General features: G+C 33.8%; 1 protein-coding gene across 1 annotated transcript in view; it reads left to right on the forward strand.

Moving 5' to 3' along the window:
• LOC137655114 (dynein intermediate chain 2, ciliary-like) overlaps nucleotides 1-14960 on the forward strand; it is a 33883-nt gene extending 18923 nt beyond the window's left edge. Inside the window, exons 4-11 of the mRNA XM_068389000.1 lie at nucleotides 774-924; nucleotides 2576-2737; nucleotides 4947-5068; nucleotides 7559-7687; nucleotides 9245-9425; nucleotides 11863-12091; nucleotides 12667-12900; nucleotides 14359-14960. Coding sequence (XP_068245101.1) covers nucleotides 774-924; nucleotides 2576-2737; nucleotides 4947-5068; nucleotides 7559-7687; nucleotides 9245-9425; nucleotides 11863-12091; nucleotides 12667-12900; nucleotides 14359-14494 — 1344 coding nt within the window. The 3' untranslated portion in view covers nucleotides 14495-14960. The remainder of the gene's footprint in view (nucleotides 1-773; nucleotides 925-2575; nucleotides 2738-4946; nucleotides 5069-7558; nucleotides 7688-9244; nucleotides 9426-11862; nucleotides 12092-12666; nucleotides 12901-14358) is intronic.
• The last annotated feature ends 2552 nt before the right edge of the window (nucleotides 14961-17512 follow it).

Below are 17512 nucleotides of genomic sequence, written 5' to 3' on the forward strand. Positions count from 1 at the left end.
TCCTTCCATCAACAAATCTTGACTCGTAGATCCCTATATTAATCTACTCCTCCATCTATATGGTTTACTGTTTCCCTGATAATCTCACTCTTGCTCACACATACTTTGGAGTGTCTTCTTTTGTAGATTTTATCAAAAATTTTAACTAGTCGCTGCAGTATCTCTTCACTATCGTGTTGTAAGCCTCATATGTTTATCACTTAACTTCGGACTTACATCTATCCTTCCTTCTCTCTGATTTCTCACACAATATACATACATATATATATATATATATATATATATATATATATATATATATATACACACACATTATTACATATATATACATATATGTATACACATATATATGTATATATACATATACTATATATATATATATATATATATATATATATATATATATATATATATATTTATATATATATATATATATGTATATATAAACATGCACATATTTATGTATGTATATATAAACATACATACATGTATATATATGTGTGTATACATATATATAGTATGTATATATACATATACCGTATATATATATGTATGTATATATAAACATACATATATATACACATGTTTATACGTATATATATATATATATATATATATATATATATATATATATATATATATATAAGCAGACTAACCTCGTGAGCAAGCAGGACAAACAAATACAGAACCTCCATTGGAACCACATGTAGAAAAGATCCAACTAAAATAAAGTCCATCTAATACTTGAGGTTTTAGAAACCCTTTGTTTTTAGAAGTCGCCCAGAGGACCCAGGGAACCCGTGGTGCACATCCCACCCCCGCCCCCCAAGAAGACCCAGGGGGGCGACCTCTCGGCCATTCACGAAACGGCAAGCATGGTGGAGCGGATGGTCACACAGAACATCTATGATGACATCACGCAAGGTTTGGTTGGAGGCGTTCGCTCTCATCTTGTTTTATTTTTGTTTTTGTTTTGTTTTGTTGTTTTCTGTTTTTATTTTAGTAATTGATGTCTTATGAAGTTTTACTTGTTTCGTATAATTCTTTATTGTATTTATAGCTTTTTTATGTTTTGATAGAGTCGTTCGCTTTGATATTTTGGTTTCTCGTAACTGATGTCTCATGAAGCTTTACTTGTTTTGTATATTTATTTATTGTATTTATATCTTTCTATAGGTTTCTTAAAGATAATTGGTATACATATTGGCTTTAGAAATCTTTATCTAAATAGACATTTAGTATGCAGGATGTATATCAATATATATATATATATATATATATATATATATATATATATATGTGTGTGTGTGTGTGTGTGTATGTATATATGTGTGTATGTATATATATATATATATATATATATATGTATGTATATATATGTATATATATAGATATATATATATATATATGTATATATATATATATATACTGTATATATATATATATATATATACATATATATACATATATATATATATATATATATATATATATATATATACCCCATCATCAGCCATTACTAATCCACTGCAGAACAAAGGCCCCAGACACGTCCTTCCACTTTCATCTGTTTATGGCGTTTCTATCCTGCCTTTAAGACACAATTCTATCCTTACCTGTTTCACCTTCTTGGCTAAATAGAGTCATTGTTATTGTTTTCCTTTTTTGCTTTTAATCATCCATTAGTTCCTACTAAAATGACTCCCTCTAAGTGCTCCAATAATTACAACTTCAACCATGAACTGATAAGGTAATCAGTTAGAGTTCTCTTGCTTGAGGGTACACTCAGGCACACTATTTCATCTAATTTCTCTTCCTCTTGTTTTGTTAAAATTTTTATAGTTTACATAGGAAATGTTTATTTTAATGTTGTTACTGTTCTTAAAATATTTTATTTTTCCTTGTTTCCTTTCCTCACTGGGCTATTTTCCCTGTTGGAGCCCCTGTGCTTATAGCATCCTGCTTTTTCAACTAGGGTTGTAGCTTAGCAATTAGTAATAATAATAATAATAATAATAATAATAAAAATAATAATAATAATAATTCATTTGAATAATTATTTTCTATTTCACTTTTATTTATTCATTTTTAGTTCCGTGTGCCTGCTTAATGTTCCTCCCATTATGCTGTCATTGAAATATCACTGATATGAGTTTTTCCTTTACATTTTATTCTCGTTTATTGTATAATGTTATGCAAATCATTAATATGTTTCACTTGAATTGAATGTTTGACCTTTCATTTATTCATTCGCATGCTTTTTTACTCAATCATTATTTTTATTTTATACATTTTTATCTATCCATTTATACATTCATTTATTTATTAACATAGTTATTTCAAGCTTTTTGCTTTTTTCTTTATTATTATTATCATTATTATTAATATTATTATTATTATTATTATTATTATTATTATTGCTGTTTCTGTTTTTTATTAATTGATACTGGAACTACTGTTACAAATATGATTTACGCATCATGATACTCCAGGTAATATATTAATTACCATCCTCATCATAACAACGATCTCACTTATTACTTTTCACTGTCCTCAACAAAACTACCATTTCCAGACTTCCAGTACTGGGAGGACACAAGCGACGACTTCCGACCGATGGAAGGATCTCTTCTTCCTCTCTGGAAATTCAGCTGCGACAACTGCAGGTCCTATTACGTCTCGGACATCTGCTGGAATCCATTCTACCCGGATCTCTTCGCTGCTTCGTACTCGACAGGTACAAGACAAGATTTGTTTTATTCGTTGTTTCGTACTCAAGAGGTACAAGAAAATATTTGTTTCATTCGTTGCTTCGTACTCGACAGGTACAAGACAAGATTTGTTTTATTCGTTGTTTCGTACTCGACAGGTACAAGTCAAGATTTGTTTCATTTGTTGCTTTGTACTCGACAGGTACAAGACAGGATTTGTTTCATTCGTTGCTTCGTACTCGACAGGTACAAGACAAGATTTGTTTTATTCGTTGTTTCGTACTCGACAGGTACAAGACAGGATTTGTTTCATTCGTTGCTTCGTACTCGACAGGTACAAGACAAGATTTGTTTCATTCGTTGTTTCACACTCGACGGGTACAAGACAAGATTTGTTTCATTCGTTGTTACTACGTACTCGACAGATACAGTACAAGACAAGATTTGTTTTATTCGTTGCTTCATACTCGACAGGTACAAGACAAGATTTGCTTTATTCGTTGCTTCGTATTCGACAGGTACAAGACAAGATTTGTTTTATTCGTTGCTTCGTATTCAAGAGGTACAAGACAAGATTTGCTTTAGTCGTTGCTTCGTGTTCAGGAGTACAAGACTAGATTTGTTCCATTCGTTGCTTCGTACTCGACAGGTACAAGACAAGATTTGTTTTATTCGTTGCTTCGTACTCGACAGGTACAAGACAGGATTTGTTTCATTCGTTGCTTCGTACTCGACAGGTACAAGACAAGATTTGTTTCATTCGTTGTTTCACACTCGACGGGTACAAGACAAGATTTGTTTCATTCGTTACTACGTACTCGACAGATACAGTACAAGACAAGATTTGTTTTATTCGTTGCTTCATACTCGACAGGTACAAGACAAGATTTGCTTTATTCGTTGCTTCGTATTCGACAGGTACAAGACAAGATTTGTTTTATTCGTTGCTTCGTATTCAAGAGGTACAAGACAAGATTTGCTTTAGTCGTTGCTTCGTATTCAGGAGTACAAGACTAGATTTGTTCCATTCGTTGCTTCGTACTCGACAGGTACAAGACAAGATTTGTTTTATTCGTTGCTTCGTATTCAAGAGGTACAAGACAAGATTTGCTTTATTCGTTGCTTCGTATTCGACAGGTACAAGACAAGATTTGTTTTATTCGTTGCTTCGTATTCGACAGGTACAAGACAAGATTTGTTTTATTCGTTGCTTCGTATTCGACAGGTACAAGACAAGATTTGTTTTATTCGTTGCTTGTATTCGACAGGTACAAGACAAGATTTGTTTAGTGTTTAGAACAACCAGCATAAAAAAAGGCAAGTTATTTTCTGAGCTCGAATAAAAATAAAGATAAAATATTTTCTTGATTTTCTTCGAAACTCAAGTAAAAAACCATTTTCTAGATACATGGTATAGAAACCACATCAATTTCGTTTTCTAATTGCCACAGTCTGTTAATAGAACAGATATTTTGAACTGACTAAATTGTTTTGAGCTCAAACATTTAATTGGGCTCCACAAGGCACTAGAAGAGTTGGAAGACCCAGACCTACATGACTGAGAACTACGAAGCGTGAAGTAGGCGATGATGAATGGAGAACTATTAATTTAAAAGCTCAAGATAGAGACGACTGGCGAAATCTAAATGAAGCCCTTTGTGTCATTAGGCGTAGGAGGAAATGATGATGATGATGAAATCGTTTGATTTATAAACCTCAAGTAAAGATATTAAGCTTTTACTTACCTTTTACATCAACAGAGATTCATGTCCTTAATTTACTGGTCACAAATACAGAGAATATGATTCTACTGACCTTGTAATTCAATGGGAGATTTTGTTCTTGGGTTATAACACCCTTATGTAAACAGACCGGGCTTTTTCATGGTGTTTATAATAAAGATAACAAATTTAGGTTGGTCATTACAGCTTTAATTAATAGGCCGCAATCTTTTTATATAGAAATACGTGGACAAACACAAATATGATTTAAAAAAAGAAAAAATCATAACATTATGCAATTTAGCTTAAGCATTTTGAGTTCTAATGATCCTGTCTAACTTATTCTTGAACTCGTTTACCATGTTAATGTTTACTACATCCGCTGGAAGTCTATTCCAAGTATTTGCTATTTTTTACCACAGCAGAAGAGTGATGATAAAAATAAAAGTGTTTATGATTGAAATGAAACTGCCAATTTTCATCCCTTTTTAATTTCAACTTATCGTCTCCAAAGATCGAGATGGTTCAACCGATTGCGGGGGGATGCTGAGTCTCTTCACACTGAAGAATCCAGGAATCCCTGAACGTCTCTACAGAACTCCAAGCGGAGTCAATTCAGCCCAGTTCCATCCTACGGTAACTGTGTTCTTTATTAGTAGTACTTTTATGTAGTCTTATTCTTTTATGAAATAGTTGCATCTGATAGTGTGCACTTCTCGTCTTAATTTGAGTTATTTGTTTCATGAAAAATCTATGTATTTTATTTTTGAGTTTTCTATATTATTATTATTATTATTATTATTAGTAGTAGTAGTAGTAGTAGTAGTACTTGCTAAGCTACAACCCTAGTTGCAAAAGCAGGATGCTATAAGCCCAGGGGCTCCAACAGGAATAATAACCCAGTGAGGAAAGGAAACAAGGAAAAATAAAATATTTTAAGAACAGTAACAACATTAAAGTCTTTCTTGTATAAACTATAAAAACTTTAACAAAACAAGAGGAAGAGAAATAAGATAGAATAGTGTGCCCGAGTGTATCCTCAAGCAAGAGAACTTGAATTTTCCACCTAGGGTTGTAGTTTAACAATTATTATTATTATTAATAATAATAATAATAATAATAATAATAATAATAATAATAATAATAATAATAATAATAACTCAGCATCCAGAGAAGGAATAACTGCATTTATGTTTTTCTCCTTTTTTTTTGTTGTTAAATTTTCTTTGCTAGTTAAATCAATTGCTTCCCACACTTTTCATCTGCTATTCATTGTTTTGTAAAAAAAAAAAAAAAAAAAAGTAAGCTTTTTAAATAATTTTCATAATGAAAAGTTTACTTACATTTTTCATCTAGCCATTCACTCTATTCATTACAGATAAAGTGAAGTTTAGTGTTAATTTATTTAATTCATCCCATATATTTATCAATTTATGCCATTGAAAAAAAAATTCTTGTTGTTTTTAGGATATTGTATAGTTAATCACCGTAAAAATGCCCTATGAAGTCTCTTTTAGTGCAAGAGCCCGTGTCTTGCTATATGCAAGGCGTTCTAAAGCGAACAAACGAACGAACACTCTATGAAGAGATATTTGTCATGTCTGCATTTATATCAATTCTTAAGAGGAAAATTAATTAAGCATTCGTATCCAGTACTCGAACTCCCTTTTGGATCGAATTAGAGTCTATCCTTATCCTTTCCATACACACAAACAAATATTACTTCCTCTTATGTTGTGGCCTGATTGGTAACGTCTCTGCCTGGTGTTTGCCAGTCGGGGGTTCGAGTCCCGCTCAGTCTCGTTTGTGTCATTAGTGTCTGCAACCTTACCATCCTTGTGAGCTAAGGTTGGGGGGCTTGGGGGAGCCTATAAGTCTATCTGTTGAGTCCTCAGCAGCCATTGCCTGGCTGTCCCTGGTCCTAGCTTGGGTGGAGAGGGGGCTTGGGCGCTGATCATATGATATATGATCAGTCTCTAGGGCATTGTCCTGATTGATAGGGCAATATCACTGTCCCTTGCCTCTGCCATTCATGAGCGGCCTTTAAAACCTTTAAACAGATGAAGTGTCTAAACCTTCCATATTGACCCTCTATCAGTCCTAAAATAACTGTTTATATTTTCATTTGAAACATTGTGTTTTTTCTTCATATATTTTCTATTCTATTTCAAATATTACTATTTGAAACATTGTGTTTTTTCTTAATATATTTTCCATTTCATTTCAAATATTACTATTTGAAACATTGTTTTTATGTATATATTCTATTTTATTAGTATTCAAAAATAAACATTTCTGCCATACATCTTTGTCCTTATTTAGAACGTACCCTTCTTGATCTATCATTCCTATTCCTTTAAATTATACATGATTTTAATGCTAAAAGGGAATTGAGATACAATAGAAGGATTGATAAACACACACTCACACGCACCACACAAACACACACACCACACACACACACACACACATATATATATATATATATATATATATATATATATATATATATATATATATATATATATACGTACGTGTGGTGGAGTGTACAAATGTGTGTTTTATCCTAGTGTCAAAAAAGAGTTGGATCTCCATACAGAAGACTTATTTAGATTCTGAAGGTTGATAACTATTACAGTCACTCTTTTTAGAGAAAACTGGTTGCACCTTAATATAATTTCCTTCATTCATATATATATATATATATATATATTTATATATATATATATATATATATGTGTGTGTGTGTGTGTATGTGTGTATGCATGTATATATACATATACATATACATACATACATATATATATATATATATATATATATATATATATATATACGTACATATATATATATATATGTATATATATATATATATATATATATGTATATATATACATATATATATATACATACATATATATACATATATATACATATATATATATATATATATATATATATATATATATATTAATAACATCCAGCTTAGGGATTTAATAATCAAGAGCTTTAATACAACAATTTCAGATGATAATTCTCCACTGAAAATCATGCAGGCAAACCATATTCAAAGGATAGCAAGATATATAATTTTCAGTAATTCAATTCATTTTCGTATCTTGGCAGAAAGAGAGTGTTCTTGTAGCTGGCTGTAGTGATGGTGTAGTGTTTGTGTACGACACTCGCCTTGTAGGATGTCTCAAAGTCCTATCTTCAACGACCATAACTGGGAAGCACTTACTCCCAGTTTCTCAGGTAAAAAAAGAAGGATACATTTATTCGTTTTGTTGATATCGTTCATGTGTATCTAATCATACCATTAACAAATACTCTGCTAATGCCAAAATAAGAGAGATTACTCGAGTGCCATATGTGGATGAAATCATGATGAAGGGTAGATGGAGATGGTTTGGGGCACGCTCTTCGCACTCCCCAGGAGAGATTAGTTCATCAAACGTTCATCTGGGCTCCACAAGGCACTAGAAGAGTTGGAAGAGACAGGCCTACTTGGCTAAGGACTATGAAGCGCGAAGTAGGAAATGATGAATGGAGAAGTATTGAATTAAAAGTTCAAGACAGAGTCGACTGGTGAAATCTAACCGAGGCCCTTTGCGTCAATAGGCGTAGGAGGAGATGATGCTGAGGATGAATGCCCAACCTGTATGAGCCCTTAATTCCATTAACCAGAAACAGTTATTTGTTTGAATCAAAACCCTGAATTATTTGTTAATAAAAGGCATAATCTCCAGATAGACCTTTTGCAAAAGTGATTAAATTTACTTTTCAAACATATTAATGGCGTGATTGTTTTGAAATGATCAAACTAGGAAAATTTAAGACAAGGATCAGTAATGCACGTTCAGAAGGCTTCTTCTTCCAAAAATTTCCATTTCTTCCAAATTCCAACCACATCTTAAGAATACAGACGCACACACACACACACACACACACACACACACATATACATATATATATATATATATATATATATATATATATATATATATATATATATATATATATGTATGTATGTATGTATGTATGTATGTATGTATGTATACGTAATTTTGCCATATCATCAAATGAATCCAACACAATCTGTTAAAACCATAGCTTTAAATTACCGGCAGTGATAAAGGTTACATGCACAATCTAATATTTCCTTATTAGTAGTACAATGTCCATTGTACTGTATTCAGATATCTACACGACCAATTAATGTTATATACAGTTTCAGAAACAGATTAATTGACGCAAAGGGCCTCGGTTAGATTTCGCCAGTCGTCTCTATCTTCAGCTTTTAATTCAATATTTATCCACTCAGCATCTCCCACTTCACGCTTCATAGTCCTCAGCCATGTAGGTCTGGGTCTTCTAACTCTTTCAAGTGCCTTGTGGAGCCCAGTTGATTTAATTGATTTCGTTTTAAGCGATGTTTACATGGTCGAACGGTTCGTCGAACTTGGTAGTTGAACCTTCTTGTCAAACGGTTCGAAGAGGTGGAGTCAGCCATAAATGCATAAGGTTTGTGGAAAATGAAGCCCCGCCCACTAAAGTCAGGCAAGAACAGACTTTCTTCGAACTGTTCGACGAACGTGTTCGACAACCAAATACCCCGTTCACACGTTCGCACACCACTTCAAACACGTGTCTGTCGAACTGTTTGACGAACGTGATCGACAACCAAATACCCCGTTCACACGTTCGAACATAACTTCAAACACTTGTCTGTCGAACCTCGTTCGAAGAACCATTCAACCGTATAAACCCGCCTTTAAAAAAAACATAAACTCATCCATGATAATCCATCAGGTCAGATGGATACCGACAGAACCAGGACAGAATCTCGGATTCTACTCCGTGGGCCAAGATGGAAGGGTGTCCCAGTGGACCGTCCTGCCTTCATCCCTACAGTACACTGACATTCTCGATTTCAGTGGTGACACGCAGGGAAGTAATTCCTCTTCAAATGCTGATAAAGTAAAGCTAGAAGGTAAGGAGGATGACTAGAAAGATATTCATAATCTTCAAGTACTTAAGTCAATAGTTAGTTATACGCGAACAAAACTCGGTGAGATAGGGTCTGTTCTACCATCTGGGGTTGACGTTCCTGACATGAACTGGTAGGTGGAGGTTAAGCCATTTAAGTACATACTTAGATTAGCTGGTAGGCGGAGGTTAAACTATTTAAGTACCTACATAGATTAGCCGGTAGGCGTAGGTTAAACCATCTAACTATCTATATAGATTAGCTGGTAGGCGGAGGTTAACACATTTAACTATCTACATGGATTAGCTGGTAGGCGGAGGTTAAGCCATTTAACTACCTACATAGCTTAGCTGGTAGGCGGAGATTAGGGCCTTCAACTACCTACGTAGATAAGCTGGTAGGCGGATGTTGAGCCATTTAACTACCTACATAGATTAGATGTTAGGCGGAGGTTAAGCCATTTAACTACCTACATAGCTTAGCTGGTAGGCGGAGATTAGGGCCTTCAACTACCTACGTAGATAAGCTGGTAGGCGGATGTTGAGCCATTTAACTACCTACATAGATTAGATGTTAGGCGGAGGTTAAGCCATTTAACTACCTACATAGCTTAGCTGGTAGGCGGAGATTAGGGCCTTCAACTACCTACGTAGATAAGCTGGTAGGCGGATGTTGAGCCATTTAACTACCTACATAGATTAGATGTTAGGCGGAGGTTAAGCCATTTAACTACCTACATAGCTTAGCTGGTAGGCGGAGATTAGGGCCTTCAACTACCTACGTAGATAAGCTGGTAGGCGGATGTTGAGCCATTTAACTACCTACATAGATTAGATGTTAGGCGGAGGTTAAGCCATTTAACTACCTACATAGCTTAGCTGGTAGGCGGAGATTAGGGCCTTCAACTACCTACGTAGATAAGCTGGTAGGCGGATGTTGAGCCATTTAACTACCTACATAGATTAGATGTTAGGCGGAGGTTAAGCCATTTAACTACCTACATAGCTTAGCTGGTAGGCGGAGATTAGGGCCTTCAACTACCTACGTAGATAAGCTGGTAGGCGGATGTTGAGCCATTTAACTACCTACATAGATTAGATGTTAGGCGGAGGTTAAGCCATTTAACTACCTACATAAATTAGCTGGTAGGCAGAGGTTAAGCCATTTAACTACCTACATAGATTAGCTGGTAGGAGGAGGTTACGCCATTTAACTACCTACATAGCTTAGCTCGTAGGTGGAGATTAGGGCCTTTAACTACCTACATAGATTAACTGGTAGGCGGAGGTTAAGCCATTTAACTACCTACATAGATTAGCTGGTAAGTAGAGGTTAAGCCATTTAACTACCTACCTAGATTAGATGTTAGGCGGAGGTTGAGCCATTTAACTACCTACATAGATTAGCTGGTAGGCGGAGGTTAAGCCATTTAATTACCTACATAAATTAGCTGGTAGGTGGAGGTTAAGCCATTTAACTACCCACATAGATTAGCTGGTAGGAGTAGGTTAAGCCATTTAACTACCTACATAGATTAGCCGGTAGGCGGAGGTTAAGGCATTTAACTACCTACATAGATTAGCTGGTAGGCGGAGGTTAAGGCATTTAACTACCTACATAGATTAGCCGGTAGGCGGAGGTTAAGCCATTTAACTACCTACATTTTACTTATATCTAAAATTTTACTTTTTATACAATCGGTTAAGTCCCTTCAGAAAACTTTCTTCAAGGGAAATAGTGTATTCACCATTCATAAGAAAGAAATTCCTAATAAGTTTTCATTTATTGCATTATATAAGATGTTCTGGAAGGTCAGGTCACATAAGAGACAATTGCAACCAATGTACTGTGGGGGATGGTTACATATTAAATTGAATAATTAGAAAACACATGTCAATTTTGATTTACTGTAAGTTACAAGTTCCATTCCCTCAATCTCACTCTTCTTTTTATGTATGTTCCCCAGTTGACCAAACTTAAATATATGGTTAATATATTAAGTGCTTCTTTTGTGATTATGTATGGCTTATAGTAAGCTAGTAAACTGGTGGTCTCTTGGTTCACGTAGAGAAGAAACTTTGTTTACTATAAGTACTCAAAAGCTGAACAGATAACGTTCACTTGTAGTTCAAATGATGGAGCTTCTACCCTCGAAAATTGAAGGCGTTGCAATTTTTCACAAGTTACAGTCTAATCTCCTTTAATCATTACCAGTTCTCTAAGAATGATTATGAAAGTAGTCACTACAATAATTATTAATTTTAATAGAATATAGATATCAATTGTATGAGATTTATTCTAACTGATTTATCCCTCATACATCAGGTACCCACTTTGTGTAGCTTTCAGTCCAAAAGACAAGAACATTCTCTTATAATGTAGATAACATTAATTTAATTGTATGAGACTTATTCTAAGTTATTTATCCCTCACGCACCAGGTACCGCCACTTGTGTAGCTTTCAGTCCAAAGGACAAGAACATTCTCTTAGTGGGCGTGGATACCGGAGCGGTCTTCCAGGTCAATGCTTCCTCCACCAGTTATGGAATCATCCGATATCCAGCGCATTCTTGCCCCGTGAGGGCTATTGCTTGGAACAGTTACCATCACAAGATCTTCGCCACTTGTTCGGGCGACTGGACGTTGAAGCTGTGGCTACAGTGTCACGTGTAAGATGTTAATCCTTGATTTTATCTTTGAAATTATTTTGTATCATGAGGCACAGAAAAAGTGGAATGGGTTAATTAAACACTTAATGAGAGTATGAACCTAATGCTCAGAGTCAATATCTATTCTATAAACTCATTAAACTCATAAACTCACTGCATGTAGTGGCTTATTGGAAACGTCCCTGACTGGCGATCTCCAGACTGGGGTTCGATTTCCGCTCAAACTCTATAGTTTCTTGTAGTGTCTGCAACCTCACCCTCCATGAAACCTAAGGATAGGGGGTTTGAGGGAGCTCGTAGGTTTACCTGCTGAGTCATCAGCAGCCATTGCCTGGCCCCGCCTGGTCCTAGCTTGGGTGGAGATAGGGTTTAGGTGCTTATCACATGCATATATGGTCAGTCTCTAGGGCATTGTCCTACTAGTCAGGGCATTGTCACAGTCCCTTGCCTCTGTCATTCATGAGAGATCTTTAAAACTTTAAATACTGTTAAAATTTAATATTCATTGTATGGTTGCATTCAAAAAGTTGGAATCTGGAGAAGAAAATTTCACTTTTCCTTTTCTCAACAAATAGGGCTGCTCTCGTGATACTCGACTTAGGAGCTCCTGTAGCAGGACTCACGTGGGCTCCTTACAGCAGCAGCGTCGTGGTAGCAGTGAGTGACGAGGGACGCGTCCATGTTTACGACCTCTTTCTACGAAAATGTCGACCACTCTGTGTGCAGAACATCATGCAGAGACGACGCACCAGTCTGGCCTGTGTGGCCTTCAATCCAGTCTTCCCTATCATTGTAGTTGGAGGAGAGAAGTGAGTTGGATTTTGAGTTTTATTCATTTTTTACATTACTTAAATCTTTTTACTATTACCCTTTTACGTCACTTTACTCTTTTTACTATTCATTTTTTATATCACTTTACTCTTTTTACTATTAATTTTTTACATCACTTTACTCTTGTTGCTATCGATTTTTTACATCACTTTACTCTTTTTACTATTATTTTTTTTACATCACTTTACCATTTTTACTATTACTTTTTTTTGCATAACTTTACTCTTTTTACTATTAATATCTTACATCACTTTACTCTTTTTGCAATTAATTTTTTATATAACTAAACTCTTTTTACTATTATTTTTTTTTACATCACTTTACTCTTTTTACTATTATTTTTTTACATCACTTCACTCTTTTTACTATTACTTTTTTACATCACTTTACTCTTTTTACTTTTGATTTTTTACACCACTTTACTCTTTTTAGTATTAATTGTTTATATCACTTTACTATTTTTGCTATTAATTTTTTACATCACTTTACTCTTTTTACTATTAATTTTTTACATCACTTTACTCCTTTTACTATTAGTTTTTTTTACATCACTTTACTCTTTTTACTATTAATTTTTTACATCACTTTACTCCTTTGACTATTATTTTTTTTACATCACTTTACTCTTTTTAATAGTAATATTTTACATCACTTTACTCTTTTTACAATTGATTTTTTACATCACTTTACTCTATTTACCATTGATTTTTTACATCACTTTACTCCTTCGAAACCCTGGAAAAGTATGTTCTATATTTACACATATCTTATTGATTGTAAAAATGCCTTAGATTTTAAGTGAATTTTATCCGGTATTTTTGTACCTCAAAAGATAAAAAAGAGGAACATATCCCAAAGTATTGAAGTCTTTTTTTTCCCTTTCTTTTTTTTTCTTTTTATCATTGTGACACCCAGCAAGAAAATATCAAACCAGGAAATTTCATGATCCTCTCTTGAGATAAAATGCTATTTGCTTATAAAACATTAAATGATGCTATTAATTTCCCTCCTTCAAATAGAATCAGATAATAAATATCAGAAAAGGAACTTCTTAGATATTATAGTACTTTTACAAAAGTCAACGAAATATCAAACTAGATAATTTTATAAACGTCTCTTAATATGGAATACTATTTGCTTATAAAACCTCGAAAAATGCTATTAATTTCGCTACTTCGAATTTAATTTAATAAGGAATATCAGAAAAAAGGAACTCCCAAATACTATAGTAGTTTTACAAAAAGCGAAATTTTTAATGGTACCTTTATCAGTAATTATCATTTCCCGCCTCCAAGTGGAATTAGATAAGAAATATCAGAAAAGGAAATTCTTAGATATTATAGTAGTTTTACAAAAAAAAAAAAAAAAAAAAAAAAATTTTTAATGATACCCCTTATCAGTAACCAAATATGCAATATCCTTCGTCTTTATTTCAGAGGATATCTCATTTCCATGAAGTTATCCCCTAACCTGAGGAAACCTCACAAGGATGCGAAAGGAGCCGATGAACAGAAATTGAGAGAAATTGAACTATGCAAGATGGACAGGATCATTGCAACAAGTTCAAACTGAGGAGCTTCTTTGGTACTGTGAGCGATTATTGAACTTGGTATTTGATATTGCTGCATTCCAGGATAAAAACTTACCGTTCTTCAGCATTCTGGAAATAATTGACCTTTCTTTTGCATCCTGGAAATAATTGACCTTTCTTCTGCATTGTGGAAATAATTGACCTTTCTTCTGCATTGTGGAAATAATTTACCTTTCTACTGCATTATGGATACTTGACATTTCGTTTGCATTATGGAAATAATTGATCTTTCTTCTGCATTGTGGAAATAATTGACCTTTTTTCAGCATTGTGGAACTAATTGACCTTTCTTTTGCATTGTGGAAATAATTGACCTTTCTTTTGCATTGTGGAAATAATTGACCTTTCTTTTGCATTGTGGAAATAATTGACCTTTCTTCAGCATTGTGGAAATAATTGACATTTCGTTTGCATTATGGAAATAATTGACCTTTCTTCTGCATTCTGGAAATAATTGACCTTTCTTTTAAATTGTGGAAATAATTTACCTTTCTACTGCATTATGGATACTTGACATTTCGTTTGCATTATGGAAATAATTGACCTTTCTTCTGCATTGTGGAAATAATTTACCTTTCTACTGCATTATGGATACTTGACATTTCGTTTGCATCCTGGAAATAATTGACCTTTCTTCTGCATTGCGGAAATAATTGACCTTTCTTTTGCATTCTGGAAATAATTGACCTTTCTTTTGCATCCTGGAAATAATTGACCTTTCTTCTGCATTGCGGAAATAATTGACCTTTCTTCTGCATTGTGGAAATAATTTACCTTTCTACTGCATTATGGATACTTGACATTTCGTTTGCATTATGGAAATAATTGATCTTTCTTCTGCATTGTGGAAATAATTGACCTTTTTCAGCATTGTGGAACTAATTGACCTTTCTTTTGCATTGTGGAAATAATTGACCTTTCTTTTGCATTGTGGAAATAATTGACCTTTCTTTTGCATTGTGGAAATAATTGACCTTTCTTCAGCATTGTGGAAATAATTGACATTTCGTTTGCATTATGGAAATAATTGACCTTTCTTCTGCATTCTGGAAATAATTGACCTTTCTTTTAAATTGTGGAAATAATTTACCTTTCTTCAGCATTCTGAAAAATAATTGACCTTTCTCTGTCATTGTGGAAATAATTGACCTTTCGTCTGCATTGTGGAAATAATTAACCTTTCGTCTGCATTATGGAAATAATTAACCTTTCATCCGCATTGTGGAAATAATTGACCTTTCTTTTGCATTGTGGAAATAATTGACCTTTCTTCCCCATTGTGGAAATATTTGACCTTTCTTTTGCATTGTGGAAATAATTTACCTTTCATCTACATTGTGGAAATAATTGACCTTTCGTCTGCATTGTGGAAATAATTGACCTTTCTTCTGCATTATGGAAATAATTGACCTTTCTTTTGCATTGTGGAAATAATTGACCTTTCATCTGCATTATGGAAATAATTGACCTTTCTTCAGCATTCTGAAAATAATTGACCTTTCTTCTGCATTCTGGAAACAATTTACCTTTCTTCCGCATTGTGGAAATTGACATTTTGTTTGCATTATGGAAATAATTGACCTTTCTTCTGCATTGTAGGAATAATTGACCTTTCTTTTTTATTATGGAAATAATTGACCTTTTGTGTGCATTGTAGAAATAATTGACCTTTCTTTTGCATTGTGGAAACAATTGACCTTTCCTTTGCATTATGGAAATAATTGACCTTTTGTCTGCATTGTAGAAATAATTGACCTTTCTTTTGCATTGTGGAAACAATTAACCTTTCCTTTGCATTATGGAAATAATTGACCCTTCGTCTGCATTGTGGAAATAATTGACCTGTCTTCTCCATTGTGGAAATAATTTACCTTTCTTTTGCATTGTGGAAACAATTGACCTTTCTTCTGCATTGTAGAAATAATTGACCTTTCTTTTGAATTATGGAAATAATTGACCATTCGTCTGCATTGTGGAAATAGTTGACATTTCTTCTGCATTGTAGCAATAATTGACCTTTCTTTTGCATTGTGGAAATAATTGACCTTTGTCTGCATTGTGGAAATAATTGACCTTTCGTCTGTAATGTGGAAGTAATTGACATTTCTTCTGCATTGTAGAAATAATTGACCTTTCTTTTGCATTGTGGAAATAATTGACCTTTCTTCTGCATTGAGGAAATAATTGACCTTTTGTCTGCATTGTGGAAATAATTGACCTTTTGCTCCATTGTGGAAATAATTGACCATTCGTCTGCAATGTGGAAATAATTGACCTTTCTTCATCATTGTGGAAATAATTGACCTTTCGTCTGTAATGTGGAAGTAATTGACCTTTTTTTTGCATTCTGGAAATAATTGACCTTTTGTCGGCATTGTGGAAATAATTTACCTTTCTTCTCCATAATGGAAATAATTGACCTTTCTTTTGCATTGTGGAAACAATTGACCTTTTTTCTCCATTGTGAAACAATTGACCTTTGTTCTCCATTGTGGAAATAATTGACCTTTTGTCTGCATTGTGGAAATAATTGACCTTTCTTCTCCATTGTGGAAATAATTGACCTTTCTTTTGCATTGTGGAAACAATTGATCTTTCTTCTCTATTATGGAAATAATTGACCTTTTGTCTGCATTGTGGAAATAATTGACCTTTCGTCTGCATTGTGGGAATATCTGGATAAACATGAACTGACAGAGAGCATGATTGTTGTTAGTCTTGCCTGAGCTCGCAGACAAAACATCCGACCTGTATGTCGAGGCTGGAAAACGTATGAAGACAAAACAAGGCATAAAGAAATTCCATTTGATTCGAGGAATGGAAACCTTATCTTTGTGCCTTTGATTTAACTATATTGTTAGTTATTTGTTAAGTGGCATGGGAATCTTCCTTGGGAATGCTTGTATATTACCGAAACTTTTATAAGATATTTGTAGGCCACCAAACTCTTTTGTATCACTGCATCAGTCTTTTTAAGGTAAACTCAGAATCAAACACAA

This window comes from Palaemon carinicauda, chromosome 16, assembly GCF_036898095.1.
Source record: "Palaemon carinicauda isolate YSFRI2023 chromosome 16, ASM3689809v2, whole genome shotgun sequence".
Classification (NCBI taxonomy): Eukaryota; Metazoa; Arthropoda; class Malacostraca; order Decapoda; family Palaemonidae; genus Palaemon; species Palaemon carinicauda.